General features: G+C 38.0%; 2 protein-coding genes across 5 annotated transcripts; one reads left to right on the top strand and one right to left on the bottom strand.

The window, feature by feature from the left end:
- Positions 1-109: 109 nt before the first annotated feature.
- On the bottom strand, positions 110-12,663 carry RB195_016193 (uncharacterized protein; the record flags this gene model as incomplete). 4 transcript variants are annotated; one of them, XM_064207237.1, is made up of 17 exons in its annotated part: positions 110-237; positions 1,792-1,948; positions 2,013-2,131; positions 2,203-2,240; positions 2,323-2,350; positions 2,396-2,425; positions 2,533-2,653; positions 4,066-4,185; positions 4,247-4,402; positions 8,850-8,931; positions 9,284-9,389; positions 9,476-9,536; positions 10,795-11,034; positions 11,099-11,223; positions 11,296-11,419; positions 12,346-12,490; positions 12,611-12,663. In XM_064207237.1, 17 exons carry the CDS (start codon positions 12,661-12,663, stop codon positions 110-112), a joined length of 1,833 nt encoding a protein of 610 aa, XP_064063115.1. The 4 variants fall into 4 exon arrangements, with proteins under 4 accessions (XP_064063115.1, XP_064063118.1, XP_064063117.1 ...); XM_064207234.1 differs by lacking the exons at positions 110-237; positions 1,792-1,948; positions 2,013-2,131; ... (4 more) ...; positions 4,066-4,185; positions 4,247-4,402 and having other exon boundaries at positions 8,787-8,931; XM_064207236.1 differs by lacking the exons at positions 2,323-2,350; positions 2,396-2,425; positions 2,533-2,653; ... (8 more) ...; positions 12,346-12,490; positions 12,611-12,663 and having other exon boundaries at positions 2,013-2,204.
- A 3,663-nt stretch (positions 12,664-16,326) lies between these two features.
- RB195_016192 (uncharacterized protein) lies at positions 16,327-22,330 on the top strand (the record flags this gene model as incomplete). The annotated part of the gene is made up of 22 exons (XM_064207233.1): positions 16,327-16,344; positions 16,399-16,482; positions 16,641-16,775; positions 17,282-17,389; positions 17,568-17,660; positions 17,733-17,874; positions 18,049-18,167; positions 18,369-18,482; positions 18,624-18,717; positions 18,877-19,007; positions 19,067-19,174; positions 19,425-19,489; positions 19,555-19,681; positions 19,823-19,954; positions 20,214-20,343; positions 20,417-20,526; positions 20,911-20,982; positions 21,071-21,235; positions 21,594-21,719; positions 21,810-21,944; positions 22,071-22,198; positions 22,279-22,330. The coding sequence occupies 22 exons, from the start codon at positions 16,327-16,329 to the stop codon at positions 22,328-22,330; spliced, it is 2,388 nt and encodes a 795-aa protein (XP_064063114.1).
- Positions 22,331-22,338: the final 8 nt, after the last annotated feature.

The raw sequence follows: 22,338 nt of genomic DNA, 5'->3' as shown, positions 1-22,338 counted from the left end.
CATAATAAATCTCTTTTCTTTGAATGGAAAGGCTGGATAACGATACTGGAACAAAAAAAAAACGACGAAAGAAATGACAAGAAAAAAAAGAGAATATGACATATCAATGTTATGAATATACGTAAAGGCAACAAATAAATTTGATAATCTCATCAAGCGCCCTCTTTCCTCTTTTTGAGCCATTTTCGACACATCTCGAGCAAGGCTTATTATTCATAGTCTTCTCTTCGTAACAACCTTAAAAAATAGTCAAATATTAAAATACTAGTTGTGATTTTCCTTCAAAAAATTATTTCGACTGGTACTTATTGGCCACTTATCGTACTATGGTGACGTATCGTAGATTTTCAGTGCATAGGTCGTGGGACGAATATAATCTACTCGTCTGGATGTGAGATTAGTGCTCCTCATTTTCGCAACATTATCACTTATTAGGAAAATACTTCTGTTTTGATGATTTATTAGATTTTACGTGGAAACATGTGAACCCAAGGATTCGACTAACATCCTAAAGGTTTTCAGGATTTTCGATTAAGGATTTTAAGAAATCCTCTTTCTTATTTTTTCTTTCTTTTGCCTAGTCATTTCCACAGCTGCAGAGCTCAAATTTTAATATAACAAATCTCAAGTTTCAAGTAGTAACAATTCCAGCTTCGTTTTTGCACAAAATAAGACACACTTGTTTATTTTTTGATGCTTTTGCTCTTGTAAATATGTTCATAACTTGCTTGCTGCATATGTACTTGAGAAAATTTTGCGTGTGTCAATTATTGCTTTCTGCTGACGCTTTATTTTGTTGTAAACGTTCACAGAATGGGGCCTATGACTCAGTTCAACCGTACATATGAATTTTGTAAACCTCGTTACATGCTAATATGTATACAGTTAGGCCAAAATAACCTGAAACCTGGTGTAAATGCGTAAGCGGCTGCCGGCTCTAGGTGACGTGAGTGGAACTAGTGGAGGTGGTCGAGGTGGGACTCTTACTCATCCATGTAGTCCCTTTGCAGAGAGCATCCCAGAGTCCCACCATTATCTCTTCCCCCCCTCCTCCTCCTCTGTATCGGAGGGCGCAAGCGCTTACGCAATTACACCTGGCTTCAGGACATTATGACTTAATTTGATCAGATCATTGGCTCCTCTTCTGATTTAGAGGAACTAATATTGGGGAATAGAAATCGTTTTTTTTTTAAATAGATAGCGAATCCAATTCAATGGAATATTGGTGTCAAAAACAGCAGCATATTGGGAAATCTCTACGGAAAAGTAGTTTATCGGATAAGGCAGCGGCATAGCAGTGTTCGCAACTGGAACATATAGACGGGTCAAAACGACATGAATCACGAGTGTACTTGCTGTGCATTTGCGTACGCGCTCGAAACGGCGCGGATGGGACCGATCATGTGTCCTTCGACACTGCAAGCAGCCGGCCCCTGAAAGCTGTTTTGTACGATGCCTTCTATTGCAGCGCGCCATCCTTGCACGCGTAGCTTTCCTTACTGCCTATCGGAGCAGTCCGAATTGATTTTCGACGAATCGCAGGACGGAGGAGGCACAAGAGGAGGAGCGTTGCAATAGATGGCGTCGTACAAAACAGCATTCTGGAGTTGGCTATTTGCAGTGATGCTCCTTTACGAATGCTCCACCTGAAATCCGCAGCACCTCAGATTCGTGTTATGCTGCCTTTAATCGTTGCGAGGAAAACTCGTTAAAAATGAAAAAAAATACTGATGCCGATGACCACTGATGCTGGTGTACAGAGATAAAAAACTAATGAGGAAAATTCCTCACAGACATGTACTATGTGAGCACATGGTAAAATTGCATTGAAATCGAAAACGCTTAGCGGTCTCTCACAAATACCGCACGGTTGTTGTTTGCTGAGAAAACGTCTGTAGAAAAGGACATTCGAGCAAAGTGGTACTTTTTCTCGTATTGGCTGAGTTTCCTGTAAAAAAAAAGAGCACTATGAACGTTCAGACAGAGAACATCATAAAATCATCTTAACGTGCCTTAAATGGACTAAAAATAACACTTTCTTGAGCTGAAAACGATGTGTTGGGAACTAAATGATTAGCAGAATATTTCATATTCGTAACATAGTCATCTCGTCCGGCTCCAATTCGAGTGACTGGAATTGCACCGAAAAACTCGGTTGCTCCGAAAAGAAATCGTGGTGAAATGTGTGCAGGTACAGTGAACATAACCAGCTAGGGGCCTTCTCTTTTATAATAAATATGCTGAAAAAGTTTTTTTTTCACATGCTCACGTGCCAAATTTTTCCGTTATATTCTTAGTAATAATAATGGTACAACAACATACCTCTGATCGTGCCAATCACCTCTGGATTCTACAAATAGCTCCAGAGCACACATATACACTTAAAATCGCATACGTAGCCGAACAGAAAAATTCTTCGCCTTTCCTTAAACGTGTCTTGCTAAGTAAAGAGTGCTAAAACGGCAAATACTCATCGAAGAGTTCTCCAGCTAACGTAGGGGTTAGGAGAATAAAAGATAATAAAAAACTCACCCGACTGCTCAATAATTCTAGGTGTAGTATAGTGAAAACTTCCATTAGAGCTTCTTTCTCTTCGTGATAAGATGATGACAATCACAGAAGGATCGCCTCTCTGATAAATAACCACAGAATCCTTAAAATTGTACAAAGTTCTCAAAAAAACTGCTAAGATCTTAGCTGTTCTTTCATGAATTCGTACACATCTTAGCAAACTATAACTTTTATCCCTCTGTCCCCTCGTATGGGTGTGTAGCGCAATCGGTAAGAGATTCCGCTGTGCCTGCAATCGATCAGAGGTTCGAATCCGCCTTGGTGCTAACTAAGCCATCAGAGTTGAAGTCGAACGTGGATCCTACAGGGTTTGATCAACGCTGTGCACTTTATCCTTTACCCTTTATCTTTATAATCCTTCGCATTAAACTACGCTGTGACCACCGTCTCATCGTTTAGTGAAAGTGATGCCGCGTTACTCGGTACGAGATACTCCTTGCGAATCTTGTGAAGTTGAGGTCTTCGCTCTTTTTATGTGAAATCGAGGGCAGTGAAAATATTGAGCGATTCGCGTCGAAATTAAACGTCATTGAGTGACCCGTTGAAGGCATCACCCCACGAATCTGAGGTGGTACGGATTTCAGGTGGAGTATACGGGTTCGTAGATTATGGAGAGGGGATGATTCCGTCCATTTCTCCCTGTATCAGTGGGAACGGACAACCCCGGAGCGCTGTTTCTTACGACGTCCTCAACTGCGGCGCGCCACCCTTGCGCCGCCCCCCGCCTCGTGATTTGTTCAAATGGGTTTTCGACGAATCGCACGCGGGTAGGGGTAGGTTGCGCATTGCAACATAAGCAGCATAAGAAACAGCATTCCGGGGTCGCCCATTTCCACTGATACAAGGAGAAATGGACGGAATCACCCCCCACCCCGGATGGACGGAATTATTTATTTATTCACGGATTTATTTACTTTTTTATTTTTCAGAGTCCATGTGCTTACTTGTGTACTTCCTTCCTTTACTACTTTTTTTTGGCCCACATCTCTTAGCCTTTCCATTTTTTTTTCATTGTGAGAGCGTAACCTGAACGTGTGGTTGGACATCAACAGAGGATTTGGTCTCCATACATACATCTTCTTTTGCTCGACTGGGGTTCCTTAAAATTTTTTAAGATCTTTATATCTTGCATAAGTCAACATTTCTACTCAGCAGACAGAGGACCTTCATCGAGATTTTCTTCAAAAATTTCTATGTACAATTCATCGCAGAATGCAAACAATAAACACGATATACGGTATATTTCTGAACAATTTTAACAACGATACATGATAAATGAGAAAACTGTGACAAGATCGCGATATGTGAATAACTGCACATGAGAAGCCAAAAGTTTAGGAACGAATACAAACGGATCCTTAACCTAAGGCGATCATAATTATTTTAATTAACCGCAAACAGATGCATCAATCATTTCTTTGTTTCCGATCCGGAGGCTAACGATAGTTCTGAGCCGGATGTTTGAGCACCAGTTGAGTCTTGCCGTTGAAAAACCCTGTTTATGAGTTTTTTCACAGGATTTTCTATAGGTTTCAATTTCCGTTGCTTCTGTTTCACAGGAGCACAATTGTAGAAATGGAGCTTATTTTCTTCATCACAGATAACGCCGTAATTCTGGAACACGCTGCTAAGCACATTGTAACGAATAAAAATAGTAAAACATTCAAAACCTAACCTGACTAGAGCTCATTTGTTGACAGTGACGATGCGACGCTGAAAATGAGGAAGGTTGAGCCGAGCCAGCGGATTCGCCGGCTTTATAGTTGTCGGGCGGATGCGAAGGCGGATTTGTTTGCCCACAGGGATACCAACATCTCGTGATATCATCTCGCTATTACAATAAGTCAAAGTTTTCAGCGATGCAATAATTTTGAACTTAGCGAAGGTCGAAACCTCAAAAACTAGCAATTTTACCGTAGCCATGTAACTTTAGTGTTCCTTCAGCGTTTAATCTTTCATTCTCTCTTTTTCTCTCCCTTTCTCACTCTCTTTGTCTTTCTCTCTTTCTGTAATTTCACAAAGTGAATCTTTGCGTAGTGATTTGCTGTTTGTGATATTTTAGGCAAGAATATCCATGGAAAGGCTCGAAATCCTTGATCAGAAAGCTCCGAACTTCTAAAAAAAAAACCTCGAAACGTATCTATATGTTTACGACACAGCAAAATTGCCCAAACCTTCCGAATTCAGTCGCCTTTTCCGTTGGTTCTGAAGAATTCTTGTTCAGAATGCCACAACCCTAAAGAGGGTATTGTTCAGTGCTTTAGAATGCATACGAAGAAAAAGTAGTGTGCTGAAATTTTCCAGCAAATTTCTAATAATCTGTATGCTGCCAATTTTCATCACCTACTATACTGAGACATAACATTCCCAACCCTCTTCCAATAATTTTAGTCGCACGTGTCGATCTCACATCCAGAACGATCAAATGTTCTGCAAATAACGTAGTTTTTTCTTATTGCTTCACACTACGGTGATGTACAAATGTTACTAATTTTTTCCATTTTTTTCAGTATTTCCAATAACCTCGCAAAAAAATCAATCATGAATCACTAATGAATCATTCAATATTAGTCAAAGTTTATTTTAAATGCAATACATATCTCTCAAAACACGGGGAGATGTTTATTCAGACAATGGTTTAGTTGGCAGATGTTAGAGATCTGAAAAGGGAGTTCCCATATTGATGCATTGGGACCCTAAAAAATAATTGCCATACGAATGACTCACAAGTGACGCCTAGCGAATCTGCAAAATCAGACAGCAGGATTCAAACTAAAACAATAGAATTAGTTAGAAATGATAAAAAGTAAGTCGTAGAAATTTTTTTTGATAAGAGGGAAAGAATTGCAAATGAGTACTTCACCTGAGGAGAATTTTTTCCTGCATTTTTTCTGATTAGAGACCTTTTTTTCGTCATCCTTTCCTGCTTTGTAGTCAGTTCACTTTTTTCAAAAAGAATCAAATCTTCTTCGAATCTTCGAGAAATTGCGACAACTCTGAAAAATTAAGCTGAAAAGCCGAGTAGAAACATTCTTTCTGAGTACTTCTCATAGAATTTGAAGCAGTGTAAATATCAAAATAATTAGAAAATTGAAAAACAGCATATTTGTGATAAGTTAAGTGGTTTATAGCAGGGGCTAATTTGTTTACGATCGCTAATAGTAATTGGGTGCAAATTCTCGTTTCGTTATGAACCTCATAGAGGAATGCTGTTCAGAACTCGTTAGATGGGCCTAAACAGGGATACAAAAATTTGGAATAAAATCTGTTTGGAATCGATCCTGTGAAAAAACCTCAAAAAGAAATGGATGGGAAAATCGTGGGGAAGTTTGAAATTTGGGGAGTTTTGACTTTGATGAACTGCAGCTCAAGAAACATTCAAACAAAATTGTATTCTGTTCCCATTCCTTCTTTTCCGTTTTCCAGTTTTATTTTTGCTGCAATTTCTTGCAAAAACTATTTGAATCAAAATCCCTCAACAAGGTCTTTTTTCATCCTCCGGAGGTGTCAAAAAAATTACTCTTGATACTCACAAGAGATCGCCAGTGAAGTATTTATGAGTATTAGGTATTTATGAGTTTAAGTATTTATGAGATGAAGTATTTTCCTGTTTTCTCGCTACGGTTGCTGAATTCCTTGATCCACTTCTTAATCTTTGATCCTTGAAACTGGATCAAATTATGTTTTGAAAGTTCCGAATTTAGGAACGAAGTGATTGTTTATTTGTTATTTAGCACCTTTTGCCGTTTATTTTTTCTGAAGGGAAGCCTCAAAGAAGTATAAGCAAACATTTCTACATCACCGTAGTGTGAAGCAGTAAGAAAAAAGAAAAACAACATTATTTGCTGAGCACTTGATCATTTGATGTGGATAGGAGATCGACAAGTGCTACCACAATTTTTTTTGGTGTAAAAAATAGTCAACGACTCCAAATCCCAGGCGGCTAGGCGAGATCAGGCCTCGAAAGTCGCATTTAAAGGCATCACCCCACGAATCTGAGGTGGTACGGATTTCGGGTGGAGTATTCGTAAACGGGATCGTAGATTCTGGAGAGAAGGGTGTTTCCGTCAATTTCTCCCTAATTGCCGTAAAAAACGGCCCGGAAGATGCGGCGAGTGCATACGACTGGCGCGCTCCAATCGAACTCGTTGTGGAAAATAGCCTTGTGCACGCGCCGCATCGTTCGAAGCCGTATCTTCCGGACCGTTTTTTACGGCAATTAGGAAGAAATGGACGGAATCACCCTTCTCTCCATAATCTACGATCCCGTATACGAATACTCCACCTGAAATCCGTACCACCGCAGATTCGTGGGGTAATCCCTTTAAAATTGCTCCATGATGACTCATGCGAGATTTGATCTTTTAGAGCTTCGTTGACTCACATAGCCCTCAACGTTGTCGCCGTCGAGTGACGGATTGCCGCTATTTTGGCGCGAATCGACACGAAAACAAAGCACCTAGAAAAGCACAACATTTTTTCATGTCAAGTGCTGCTCGTACTATACAAACATATCGTCACTCACATTCCCCGAGTGATAGCATCCAGCATGGCGAACAACATCCTACAGCGCACTTGTCTATCATCATCGAGAGCTTTCACGTTCTCCGAGGGGATCAGTGATCAATGAATTACGGTAACGATACGTACGGTCGAGTCCCTGATCCAAGAAGCACATGACGGAAATGATCGCAGTGATCGGCGCAGCTATAGGAGGAAGATCCGGCTAGGTTATATATTTTGATAGAGGTTTAGCCGATTCGTACCAATTCAGTGTTTTTGTCCTCTCAAACAAGTCTGGTACCAATCGATCGACCCCGCAGAGATGAAAGGTTTGGTTGGCACCAGGGCGGACTCGAACCGAAGATCGATCGTGCAGACACGGCGGAACCTCTTACCTCCTCATATGATATGATAGAGGGATAAAAGTTCCAGTCCACTAAGATATGCGTAAATGCATGAAATAACAGCTAACTTTTAGCAGTTTTTTAAGAACACAACACTACCTGATTATAGGCCCCTATCATACATTATTTTTATTTTTTTTTTTACTACTAACACGTTCCTTTTGATCTCGTTTTACACACAGTACGCATCCATAGGTCGAAATAATAACTTCATTCCTAATATCGGAAATCCCGAAAACAGAATTTGATCTTATTTTAGTTTCAGTCTTTAATTTAGAAAAAAACTAATTTAGAAATTAAATTGGATAAATACTAATAAGATAACTTTAAAGGAGATTTAAAAGCCATATCACGAATTGTTTGAATTTCTTCGAGTGGATAAAATGGATAAAGTGTCTGGAGTTAATCCGCTTCGGATGCGCCCCCACGTTCACTTCAATTCAGAATCGTTTGAGGTTTACGAACATATAACTGGCCTATACAATGACTTGCGGGGGCTAGCCGATGTGTGAAGTCACTTCTAAACACCAAATACGCACAAAACGTTCTGGATATAATAGAAATGTGGAACAAAAAACAAACCAAAACAACAAAAACAAAAACAATCAACAAAATCATACATGCATACATCAGTCAGAACCATAATATGGTCCACTGAAACTACAACCTTCCTACATTGATTTTATTGACTGTTTTTATCCTCTCAGACAAGTCTGCTAATCGATCGACTTGGGAGAGATGAAAGGTTTGGTTGGCACCAGGGCGGATTCGGACCTCTGGTCGATCGTGCAGACATAGCGGAACCTCTTACCGAACAGCTAAGTTTGTAGCAGTTTTCTGAGAACTTTTTAAAACCCTCGTACAATTCTAACGGATCTGTGGTTGTTTACCCGAGAGGGATTTTCACCCCACACCCTCTTACGTCAACCGGACCTAAAAAAGACTAGGTTATACACATATTCTTCCAGAAAAAGTAAGATACTTGCTGTATCTCTTCAAAAAAAAGGAAGAAATACTTTTTTTACGATGTTTTAGAATGTAGGAAGCTTTTAGCTTCAGTGGACCATATTATGCATCTAACTGATGTCTGTATGTATGATTTTGTTGATTGTTTTTGTTTTTGTTGTTTTAGTTTGTTTTTTGTTCCACATTTCTATTATATCCAGAGCGTTTTGTGCGTATTCGGTGCTTAGAACATTTGCATAATGGCAGTGTTTATGGAATTTTAAGCGCAAAACGAAAAAGTTACGAATAGAATTTTCTGGAAGATCACAAAGTATATTTAAAATCATATAAAACAAGAACGATTCAGTTGTTTTTCTTCCATCTTTTCTCCACAATGGCGGGTTGAACTTCTTGATGGCCAATAACCCGAACAATGTAGTCTGTCCACCATGTGGGTAGCAATGATAGTGGGATGAAGAGCAGTATCGCATCCCAACCGCAGTAATATCTGGAGGAAAGAAAAATTCGGCTTCATTATCTCAAAATCATACTGTAAGGCCGACACTGAACTAAAATATGTTCAGATAAATTTTATTTAAAGAATTACTAGGTATTATAGCTGCCGCAACAGTCCATTACCCAAAATAAATCAAATTTTCCTTCCTTTCCCCCCATTTTCATCCTAGCTGTTAGTTAATAAAGAGAGATCAATACAAATCTTGACTACAGCTAAAGTAAATAGATCAGAAGGTGCGTATTTCTATTCTATTTTTTTTATTTTCATTTTTTTCCTATTATTATTTTCCAATGCAAATTTTCATCCCATCAAACTGATGCTGGTAAAGGAGAATTCAACTCACCGATGCCTTGGGTACTTAGCCGTAAGAGCATGGAGGTAATTATCGACTACATAATGAGTTTTTGTTGAACTCATCGATACGTAGATTTTATTCCACATTTTTCCAACTAAAATAGAGAAATATAACAGTTACTAGGATCGAAAAAAAAAACAGAAGAAAAAATAGAAAATAAAAACTTTAGTAAGTGCTTACAGTAATCCTTGTATTTCTCTCCATATTCCTCCTTAGTTTCATCGTCCACTTTCGACCACACCTAAATAAAGTAGGAACATTTTCTATATGAATGTTCCAGGTTTCTCCGGAAAATACTGCACAGCAATTTTACAGAGATATCTACATAGGTGCGGGAAGAACAAACCTGATATTTAATAAATTTCTGTTTATGACGAATAAAAGGCTTATGAAAACAGAGAAAAGAGTTTTCAAAATTAAGAAATGGGTTGAATACGTCCAGAAAAAAAAATTCATCTCAATTTTTTTCAACCAACAGGAACTACTTACTTGGACGGTGTCGAGAACATTTTGCTCTACGTTTTTTTTATAATGTTTTTTAAATTCACAGTAACGATTTCACAGTCGTCATCGAACAACACTTAACGATTTGGTTGATTTAATTGAGTTGTGGACAAGATTAGTATAGATATTTTTTTACTAACTGACAGCTAACGTTTCGGCATTATCGGCTTCTTCAGACCTAGGGAAATCAAACCCATCAGTGACTTATCCTCTCAAGCGCCTCATCATCCTACAGAAAGCATTGAAACGATAAATAAAATCAGAGAACAACACATCGGCTAGCGCTCTCAATAGCAATCCTGGCCACAGCTCAAGGAAATCAATCAACGCAACGTACGTATAGTCGGGTCAAACCGACATGAAGCACGAACAGCTGCGTAAGCGGCGGCGCTCGAAGCGGTGCGGTGGAGCGTAGCGGTTGGAATCGAGGCGGGACCGTGCGAACTGCAGAAATGGGTGGCGGTAACGGGGATCCTTACACGATCCCGACCGCCACGCTCCACCGTGCCGCTTCGAGCGCTGCCGCTTACGCAACTGCCCGTGCTTCAAGTCGTTTTGACCCAACTATTTTCAACATGTCAAGATTTAAAAGCAGTCGAATACGGACACTACATTCAACCTTGTTCACGTAGCGCAACCGCAAAGCCGAGCTCAGCGCCTTGGTGCCCCATGGGACCTACTCACGCTGCAACCGCAGTGAAAGCGGTGACAGCAGCAGGGATTGCGGTCACCTCGATTACCGAGTGTGTCAGTGACGCTGGATATCACCCATGTCTTCGAGATTATGCGCCGTTCAGGCCGGGATTCACGCAAAAGAGGACTGGTTCAACTAATCGTAGAGAAAAAAATGGAAGCGCGATCGAAAGGAAAACTGCAAGAACGTGGTTGTAAAGAGATAGTAGGGAGACCAATTGATACCTCTAATTCCTCCGATGTCTTAATCACTTACTCTTCTTTTTTTTTTCTTTCTCAAAAAAGAAAAAAGGATAACTTACGCTTTCGACCCTATGCAACATTGCTTGTTCATCAATCAGCGCCGTTCTGAAGATCCCTGGTTCAAGAATTGAAACCTTGACGCCCATTTCGTGCAGTTCTTGTCTTATCGCGTCCATATAAGCCTCGGCGCCAAATTTGCTGACCACGTACGGTCCGGCTCCCGGAGACGATAATCTTCCATTCACTGAGGTTACAGCAACAAGGCGACCTTCTGCACGTTTCACGAGTTTTTTAAAGGCCTAAGAACATCAAATGAGTTCATAAAAGAAGATGGAGGTGTATCGTGTTGAAAAAAAAACTCACATGAGTAACTCGTATCACTCCGAAAAGGTTCACTTCAGCTGCACTCTTGTAGTCTTTCACAGTGGTCCAGTCGTCAGGCCCGTAGCACGAGAAGACCCCGGCATTATTTACCAAACCCCACAGCTCTGAAGTAAATATACAAAAAAAAATTAGACAGGAAATCGCTTTTAGTGGAGGAGAAAGAGAAAAAAACATACTTAGTCCCTTCAAGTTGCTCTCAACGTACTCCTTTGCCTTCAGGACACTATCGTCAGATGTCACATCAAGGGAAACTGTATGAAGTTTTGGCGATGAACATTCCGCTTTTAATGACGTTTGGCCCTGAAAAACGAGGAAAACTTCATGGGCATACATTACTCCGTTAAAGAAATTCCCAGGAAGCTTCAACTCTAAGAGACAGATTCACCTTTTGATTTAAGTTTGTTTTTTTTTCTGAAAAATCTCATCGTCACAAACATGGACAAACTCTAGTGACCGTCTAGAGTTTTTTTTTTTCGAAATAAAATTCTTATTCTTGCAAAAAAAAAATCAAAAGCATGTTTCAGTGTGCCATTGAATTAAAAATTATCGACGCTTAAGGATGATACTGCTAAAATTACGATGTCTCTGATGTCAGTCCGTTTTGAAAGCAAAAGAAAAAAATGAAAAAAAAGTTTTGCAAAAAAATGAAAGAAGATAGATGTTTGAGTTGCGGAGGTGCGCGAATTTACATGGGACCTTCATAAAATGAGGATAGCACTAAGATAAAGTGGAAGAAAAACGAGAAATAGATGGATATATTCAATTTATTACTTATTTATTGATTAGGATCTATGCCTTTTTTTATTGAGAGTGATTTTATCAAGTTGGGAGTTTAGAGATAAATCAAAATCCATTGTTTTCTGGTATAAATAACAAGTAACTTATTTAAGGATGTATAAGATTTAAATAGAGTAGGAGACCTCTTTTTTTCTTAGGAAAGCACTTTTTTCAACAGCAGAAATAGTCCAAGTAGAAATATTACCATATACCATCAAAAGATCATCTTAAACAAACAGAGATGCAGCCATTTATCCCTGCGGCTATTTTGTAGAGGTCCATTTGAACAGCTAAGAACAAAATGATCACCGTAAGAAAGTTTTTTGAGCAAGATAAGTGGAAAAATCTCTAGAGGTACTGCAGTCTGGAAATAGTACACTGGATTATTTATAAATCTATAGAAAAACACTTTTTGTGTGAAACAGAAATAGACATTTGGAATGCGTTACCTTTTCAGTAAGGCAGCCAGCAAACACAGTGAAACCTTTGTCGATACATCGGAATACCAACTCTCTACCGAATCCTGAATCACAACCGGTGATGAGAACCGCTTTGGATGAGAGGTCACCGATTCGTAGTAGCTCCCAAAAGTATCTGAAATATGAATTCTTTTGTTACTCCTCAGGAGGTTTTCCGGAAAAATTATCCATAAAAATTAGCTATAAAAAGCGAAGAAAATAAGTATATATTAAATACAGAAAAAATTAAACGTACCTAGCGATAATATAGAGAAGTGGGAAGAGAAAGAGAAGGAAAAGCCAACACATGCCTGGAAAGTGAATGCTATGGACAATCGTACTTCCTTATGGACAAGCGTAAGGCGTCACTTTGCTTCAAAAAACACGTTTCAAGCGTGGAAATGGGAAAATGTAGTACACAACACCAAATGTACGAGCTAAAACAGGATGCTATGTATGGAAAATTGCTTTGTTTACCTAACTATGCTGCCGTCTGCGCAAGGACGTCGCTTTTGGCGAACTAATCGAAAGCTTGAACTGATAAGAAAAACTTGTTCAAACGGACTGGGACAGTGTAGCGAAGCAGAGGTGAACGCCAACATTTTTTTAAATGTAATTTTTAATTTTATTCTATATTTTTCTATTATCATGTAATGTTTGTTGAAACAACGAATTATCTGAAGAAAATATCACCAATATTTCGGAGAAATCCCGTTTCTACGGCGCGAATTCCATTTTTTCCTACATTAGAATCTTTCATTATTCTACAGATTCAGAATTAAAAATAGGTTGATCTGATTGAAGAGTTCCATTACTTATGGGAATGAATACAACATTTACTTGGAATGAAAAAATATATTGAAAATAATTTTTTAAAATTTGATGTCAAAAACAACAACATTGCGTATTTTCGAACGCAACTGATTTCTTGTTAGTTTCCAAAAAGGACAGCAAGTGCTCCATTTTATAGAAAGGAATCCAATTTTTTTTGCAGATGAACTAAAAATAATGAATTAGCGGACCTTTACGAATTCTAATCGTTTTTGTGATTCAGATAGCTGCCTCAAAAGGAATTTTTCTAGAAATGTAATTTTTGGATTTTTTTTTTTGCACTTCAGCACTGAAGAAGACGAAAAACGACCCCTCTGAACACCCGGGAGGAACTTTGTCTTCTCGCATTGAAAAAAAGAAGAAATTCCAGTTAATCGAATAGGCTGTGGCTGGATTACTTGAGAACAGGAATCTGTGTAAATAAGGACTTGACACTTCTTTGACCCACTTTTATTATTGGTGATTTTCGCATACCATTATTAAATAATGGTGACGTAACCATTACTATTATTAAGTATTGACGTTATCGCCTATGTAACTAAATGTAAATCGCTTAAAATTAAGTACAAAGTACTGCAATAATGTTGTGTTTGTAAATAATAAGAATTAAGCAAGGATTAATGCAATAAGGATTTCGGCCCTTTAAAAATATGGAGCGATATTTGGTGGAAAATTGTGTCAACAAAGTTATGAAATGTAAAAAAAAAACTGATAGTACTTTTTCGTATCATTTGAAACATGGAAGAAATTGGATTTGCGGACAAATTACATATATATCCCTTTGAATACCCGGATCTTTGGAATCCAAGAAAAGTTCAGGGAAATTCAGATCGCTGCTTCACCTAATACAATCATAACATACCTGTTAGGTAATAAAGAAGGGAAAGACGGCTACAGTTCAAACAAATCAAACAAAAACTATATTAATAACAATTCTAAATTTAAAATATTATACATACGTAATACATAAGTGACTAGATTTTCTTCCTAACAACAACTAACACAACCTATTACTAATTATTCGAAAATTATTCGATATTCTCCTTGAAAATATGTCAAATCAAGGTTTCGCCCCTATTACTAGTTCATAGTTTCCTTACGTTTCCTTCACTAGTGAATGGGAGTTTACCTTGTTTACCTCTAAGGCCACAATAAAAAAACAGCAACAACAAAACGCGTAACAAGAACTGGTTCTGTACGAACAAGGAACCCGTAAATTTACACTAAGGACACTTCAAGATGAAATCTATTCATCAAATGAGAAGCAAAACAAGCATATCATCGTAGGTCGTAATAGGAGAGATCGATCGATAGAGAGAGAGAAAGAAAGAAAGAGCGATAAGCAAGAAAACGTAAACTTACACAGCATGATTTTCGATCATTCAGCAGAACTAAATATTGCAAATTTGCACTTCTAATTGAGTAGTTTAAAAGAATTATTGGTTATTTTTCTATGGCAACAACAGGAAGGAAAAAATGGTACAATTTTTCTGGATCGACGGAAAGAACTGACACACAACGACAAGAAATGTGTTAATTAACCCAAAGGAGGTTAAGTATGACAAGCTTTTAGCGGATAATCCCTAAATCCCCTAAATAAATACTCTAAAATTCGTCATTCCTCAAGTTATTCGTTTAAATTCTAGTGATTTACGACTAATATTATGGATTTTTTAGGTAATAACTAGGGTTAACAGTACGAAAAGGAAAGTTCGAGAAAGAAAAAGCAGAATCAGCTAAGAAAAATAACGTTGGTAACAGAAACTGTTGAGTTTTCGTACGAGAAACGAACGGACTAACGGATCTAAAACGAACGGGGCAGGTCATGAACAAATCAATGTGATCTACATTGATCGGGAACCTTTAACAGAACCCCAATTGTAATGGTACAATGGCCTTGTTGTGCTTTCATTTTGTTTTTTTAATGGATTTTTTTTTTACTCATTTGGTATTTTCTTGCAACTTGTGCTGCTGCAGCGGTGCTGCGGTACTCCCGAACAATGAGTGGGTGCTCTAGGGATCATCGTTTAAGGTTCATGAGTAACAAACATACGCCTATATATTAATGTTAATGAAATTCGTTCTGTTAATAAAAAGAATAGCCGTGAAATCCGTCACTGCCATATAAAATTGCGTTTTTTTCTGTATCCACCAACCAAAATTTTCTGTGGCCACAAATTTTGGACCTTGTCACTTTCTTTGGTGATTTTGGGCGATCATCTCCCATGATGAAGACAACAAAATCAGCACAAAAAATCAACAAACAAAAAAAAACAGAAGTTATTGCAGTTGGTTTGCACTGGAGCTGCTAGAAAAAGCTATCGTCAACAAAAATACAATCACAATGTTTTTGTTTTGTTGTTTCCTACGACTAAAAACGGTAGAAGTCTAAGCGTGGAAATCTGGATCTACATTACCAGGTCTTTCGGATGTCCCGCTGCGAAATCGATGCGATTGATTGACTCGATTCCGTTCCTTATGGTTTTTTTTTTCTGGTGAATAGAAGGGAATTTTCGAGGAATCCTGGACCATCCAATCCTTCAAGTTTCATTTGCACGCTTTTATTTCTGTACGTTCCTAGGCTTGAGGTTATTTCGTTTGATCTAGGCGATATAAAGGAAGGTCGGAAACATTTACATTTCCTCGTACTCGGTTTTCTCCACTAAAAACCATCTCCTTCCTAGAAAAAAAAACCATTCCCATGGTTGTCATCGGCAGATCATGCATTTACAAGAGAGGACAGACTCCATCTTCCAGAAGCGTCTATACTTCTGTCGATCAGCTTTCGGGAACAATCCTCTTCCCGAAAGAGAACGGATTTGAAGTAACTTCATCCGAACAATTACATGAACACACCTGACTTTACGCACTAGTACACGCGCCACGCAATTTTGCACAAACGCTTGACATTCGCTGATTATCACGAAAGAGCACGAATCAGGCTGTCTTAGTTTCCTCGTCATCGCGTTTAAGTGGAATTCGTATTCGTCTAATGTTCTGCATGTATTACGTCGACCATCCAACCTTTGAGTTATAGATATTCCTGTAATTCTAACAGGTTGTCTGTAACAACCTGTATTTTCCGTCAAAATTCAGTTTAAACGTCTTCGACGCTACATCCAAAGGTTTCGCTCGAAATTTATGGCGTCGATGCTTAGAGTGAGTTCCGGTTTTTATCTATCTTATTATTTCGGTATGAAAGATCTGTTTCAGGGCGCTGAGTACGATACTCCGCTTAATTTCGAGGATGAATGGGGAAAAATCCATAGAATTGTTCTAGCGCTCATTACTCAAGAGGTGGTTTTTTTATTTCTGTGTTGTTTCCAAATAACCAGCACTTCGGATAGTTTTACACTGCTTCATCTTTTCTTTTCGTACTCTTTTAGTCACTATTATTTCTTCTTTTAACTGACTTCCTTATTAGTTCTACTTTTAAAAAATTAAGTGCACTTCAGAGAGTGACGCAGCTAGAATGGCAAGATTTGTTTCTTGCCGTCTACAAGATCCATTCTTGGGTGGAAGATGGGAAAAAGAAGCTCCATTGTGCTATCGACTATAACGTAAAGGAATACGTACGGATGGCAAGAGAGGTATGCATATACTTTTGCTAGGGACTGTTTCTTTTTTTTCTGCTGCATTTTTGAACGTCACTTCCATTTGGTTCTTTTTTATTCGGTTAAATTTTTGTAGGGTTTGCGTTGTTTTCTTGCACGCTTTCATCAAATCCTCCTTTTTTGATTCTTAAATGATTTCTCTCTTTTGTGCTTTTCTAATGAATAAATACAAGGATTGACATTTTTTGTTTAGCAGTTAAACATCTATTTTATAATTTCTCTGGAGAAGTAAGAAGTTTCTTGATGTGGTATTCATAAATATCGTTCAATCCTCGCATCACTGAAAAATTTTCATCTCCTTTTTGCTTCGAAGACGCTGAAATCAAGAATTTATCTCCCTTTTCGATTTTTAGATCGTACTTCATATTATTTCTGATATCTAGAGATAGATTACCAAGATCTCCAGATCTTTCTCGATAATTTCGCAAGAAAAATAACATTTTTGGTGTTGACTAGCTGATTTTCATCCTCCTTTTTTCCAGCGCATTAATTGTCACATTGAACGTGGTGATCAAGCTTTGTTGCGAGCCTACATACAGGAATGGACAAAGTTTTATCAACAAACCGCAATTCTTCCTCTGCCATTTATGGTATGTTTTATTTTCATGCTAATCCCGTTAAACACACTGATTTCACTACCTTTTGGTTTACATTTTTCACTGTTTTCATTGTTTTATTTACTTCATTTACATTTCATTATGTTTACGTGTTGTTTGGTTTGTTTCTCGTTCGTCTTAATGTTTTCGAACTTTATTTGTTCACTTGAAGGCTATCGATCCTGAAACGGCTCCACCAGCACCGCTCCCGCCTGGTAGTGAGTCGCGTACTCCCAGACAATATCGAAGTAAAACCGTTCGGGAGGTATCGATTATTAATTTGTTGTCTGACTTTTATCGTAACTTCTTTCTTATGATGATGTTGTGTGTGATTTAGGAAATGCTTGAAACCTGGAAGAAGGTTGTCTTCCAACATATAAGTTTAAAGCTACTCTCGGCTGCCCTTCGCCTTGTCGAAGCTGAACGTAACGGTGAAGCTGTCGACGCTCGCCTCGTTATCGGTGTTAGAGAAAGTTGGGGTGAGAATTTTCTTTCCTTTCTGAATTATATGATCCTAAATCCGTTCGTTCTTTCTATACTTGCATAATATTATTGTCAAAAGTTCTTTGGAGTCACAAGTTCTTTCTTTTTCAATTCCTTTTCATCCCACTCGGTTTAATCGTTCTTTTTAATTCCTGTAACAACTGTTTCAGTTGCTTTGTACGACCAGAGGGATTGCTATTATGAAGATGTCCTTGAGCAGTATCGGAAACATTTCGAACGAGAATTTGTCGAAGAAACTGTTGCCTATTACAAAAAGAGGGCTGCCCAGGTAACTTTTCTGTTGTGTCTCATATTGAATTCTGGTAAATTCCATTGTTTTACTTATGCGAAACGTCTTTCAAAGGATTTTATCCTACATATTATTCTTTTTGTTCTCATTCACTAACAAATTAAAGTTTAAATAGGATTACCTCACTATGTTAATCTACGCATATCCTAATCTTTCAAGAGTTTTTTTTTAAATTTTTAGTACCTGGCCGAGAATGGTGTTATTAACTACATGTCATATGCTGACCGAATGTTAGATGAAGAGGAGCAAAGAGCAAGGAAATATCTTAATCCGAACCCGGAAAGCGTAGCAAGGGTACGTATTCATTTGCGACTATCATTTCTCGCAGTTTTTGTCTTTTTCTCTTTCTTTTTTTCTTTGCTTCTTCTTTTTTTTTCCTTTTTTGTTTGAAGTTAGTTAAGTTTTCTAGTTTTTTTTTCTACAAACAGCTTTTAGCTTGTGGAAAGTTGTGTACAAGTCCTGGTGGTCGAGTTCGAGGATCAAATTCTTGCCGAGTGTCCTTCTTTGATAGCGAAGAACGATGTAGAAAGTGAGTTTCCCTTGGATGGTTTCAATTTATCTTCCTAGTTTCTATCGATGGAAATAACCAGACACCACTCACATGTCGAGAGAAAGGGAGGAAGTTGTCTGTTAATTTTTTGTCACCATTCAAAGGATAAGCAATATCCTCATGAGGCGTCTTCTTCAGAGTTGCGCATGATGTATCGCTTGATAAAACGGACACCAACAGGAATAGAAGTTGTGCTCAAAGCTGTAGATAACCATATCCGAAGTGAAGGTCTTGACGACATGAAAGAAAACGCTATGACGATAACAACGGTTTGGTGGTTTTCTTTAGTTTTAAGTGTGAATGACATAAAACCTTGTGGACTTTCCAGGATCCCGAGAAGTACATCTCACAGCTTTTGAATATGTTTGATCGATTCAGTACCCTAGTAAAAGAAGGATTTTATGACGACGCTCGGTTGTTAACAGCTAGGGACAAGGTGTGTTTTTATTTGTTACACTCTATCTTGAAGAATGTACGCTTTGCTTGACTCTACCTTGGCTCTTTTCCTTGTTTTTCGAGTATGGAAGAAGAGAAGAAGTCAATTCTTGATCTAGCAGCATTTATTTCCTTTTTTTCGAAACTTTTCACCAGTTTTAGAGTGTATTCCTTTGTTGGTGGCTTTTCCATTAGGTGAACATTTGCAAACTGCTCACCTGAATTCGCATTCGCTTCACACTTCTTTTCAGGCATTCCGCGCGCTTGTAAATGATACGACGATATTTAGGATGGAGTTACCTCTAGGGAAGAAGAGGTATTCATTTTTTTATTATGAAGCTAATTCCTGAAGTAGCAATTACTTTATTATTTCTACTCCAGCCGAAATACAGCGGTCGAGTCCAAATGTCCCGAGCTACTTGCCAACTACTGTGATCTTTTGTTGAGGAAAACACAGTTGAGTAAAAAGCTCACATCTGAGGAGATTGATGCGAAATTGAATAACCTTGTGAGTTCATATTCGTTTTGTGAGTAAGTAGCAATTAGATTCAAAATTTCCATTACGAGGAGAAAAGAGCAAGCCATCCTGATGTTATCATTGGAAACTGAAGGATATCTCACATTTTCTTTAAAGTTCCACTAATTTCAGCTTCTGGTTCTGAAATACATCGCTAATAAGGATGTGTTCATGCGATTTCACAAAGCTCACCTCTCAAGGCGTTTAATACTTGACATGAGTGCAGATCAGGAAAAAGAAGAAGCTATGGTTAATAAGCTCAGGGTGGGTATCATTGCTACTTTCACTAATTTCTGTCCTCTTTCATCTTTTTTCTTACCGTCCTTATTTTTTCGTTCCCCACTTTATTCGTTAAAATATGAGCTAAAATTGGCTGAGTTGGAATAGTATCGATTACCACTGATAAGTCCTTTGGAATTGAAGATTGCACAGTGATACATTCCCTGTCATATTTTCCGCCGTTGTTATACTTACTATTGTCATTCTTGTATTTTTGGACCTTCTTTTTACCGTTCTCTCGCAGGAATGTGGTATGCCCGCAGAACACGTCAACAAACTCTTTCGAATGCTACAGGATATAGAGGTCAACAAGGACCTTAACTCAAGTTTTAAAAAGTCATTGGTTGGCACAAACAATAACAAAACCCTATCAGGTACTATTTTTTTGCTTTCCTTTCTTCCAACTTCCCTTCAATGCTATTCAAGGTTCAAGAAGTAAAATTACAGACCTTATCAATATCAAAATTCTCAACGGTGGCGCATGGGGACGAGGTGGTGTTGGAGCAGAACGTGTTCGTGTGTCTTTGCCCAGGGAATTAGAGGAGTTTGTTCCTGAGGTAGGGTCGCATTATTTCTCAATAGTAACGCCAACAACAATATGAGAGAGTTCCAACTACAATGTTACTCAGGGAGTTTCTTTTTTCGGTGAAATTTCCCTTTTTTTATTGAGATCCTAGATACTTTCTATGAGATTTTCACATTTTGTCAGCGCTGTTTTCGAACTTTCTTTACATTCAAATTTTCGCTTGTGCTGATGCTGGTGTTATATTGGGATTTCAAGCTCTATGCCCACATCTTCACTCCTAATTGTTGATTGTTTACTAATGTTGTTTTATGAAGGGATGGGAATAATAACACATAATATTAATAGTTTTTGAAGCGATTTTCGAAATATGTTATGTCTCTTATACAAAATTGGAACGATTTATTCTAATTTCCAGGTGGAGGCTTTCTACAAGAAGCATCATAACGGAAGAAAGCTGAACTGGATGCACCACTGGAGCAGTGGAACGGTGAATTCAGTTCTGACTTCTTGATTTTTCAGTGCTTGGAACTTCAGTTGCAAACAAACCACAAGATTTATTATCCTTGTTGTTTCAGATCATTTTCGGAACGTCATCGGGCGGTCGTTTTGACCTTGAAGTCACCACGTTCCAGATGGCTGTTCTTTTTTGTTGGAACGACCGGGCTCAAGAGAAAATTTCATTCGAGTCATTGAGGCTCGCAACTGAGCTTCCGGACACAGAATTAGCAAGGACTCTCTTTGTAAGTTTTTAAAAATGTTCTCGAATTTTGAGTATGTGAATGCAGAGATGCGAACTATCTTCAAGCACCAGTTCCAGTTTTTACTTCCTCTTTCTTTAGATCTTGCCTTGAAAGAACTGGAAGAATTGCTAACTTCATCATTTTTTTTACAAAAAAGAAAATACAGGAAAATAGAAAATACCTTGGGAATACTTATATTTCTGTTCTTTTAAGCAACATTATAATATTCAATCAAGAAAGTTCTGTACATTGCCTTCTTTTTTTATTTTACATCTTTATATCGAATAATTTTTAACCGTTTTGTTTCATTGCTTCAATGTGATATTGCATTCTTCTCTAACTAAACACAGCTTTTCAGTCGCTGGTCGCTTATCCAAAGGTAAAATCACAAATCCTTCTATGCGACGCACCCTATCCCATTAATCCACGAGATTTTACTGATTCAACGCTCTTTTTCATCAACCATGATTTTCATTTCATCAAGGTACACTTTTTTCTTCATATCTTAAATGTTTTATATCATAATGTTGTGTCATATGAAGAAAAAAAGTTCTGGAAACCTATTTCGTTCCAGAATGGAAAAGAACAACATAGAGGACGTATAAATTTGATTGGTCGATTACAATTATCAATGGAGTCATCAGCATCAAAGGAGCACGAGGATATAGTGGCGTTGAGAGAATTCCGTGTCCAAGAAGCTACTGTTAAAGTAGTTGAATATTCTGATAATCCCTAAAAACCTCTAAAAACAGTAATGCTTGTTGGGAAAGATGTTTCTAGCTTTTCTTCCGGCATTTATAGTTAGAATTTTCATTAGATAAAACATTTCTTTTAGATTATGAAAATGCGGAAGACGATTACATCAGCGCAATTACAAACAGAGTTAGTAGAGATGCTAAAACCGATGTTTATCCCAAATCGCAAACTAATTAAGGAACAAATAGATTGGCTTATTGAAAATCGGTATGTTTCCTGAGTTTTTCGAAAGTTCTCGATAGTTCTTTCGCTGTATTTTGAAATAACATCAAATGAGACGTTTCCAGATTCATAGAACGAAAGGACGATGACATCAATACATTTGTATATGTTTCTTAACCATTGCT

This window comes from Necator americanus, chromosome V (genome assembly GCF_031761385.1).
Source record: "Necator americanus strain Aroian chromosome V, whole genome shotgun sequence".
Lineage (NCBI taxonomy): Eukaryota > Metazoa > Nematoda > Chromadorea > Rhabditida > Ancylostomatidae > Necator > Necator americanus.
Note: the sequence above shows the minus strand (reverse complement) of the source record. Positions and strands in the feature narration are given on the sequence as shown.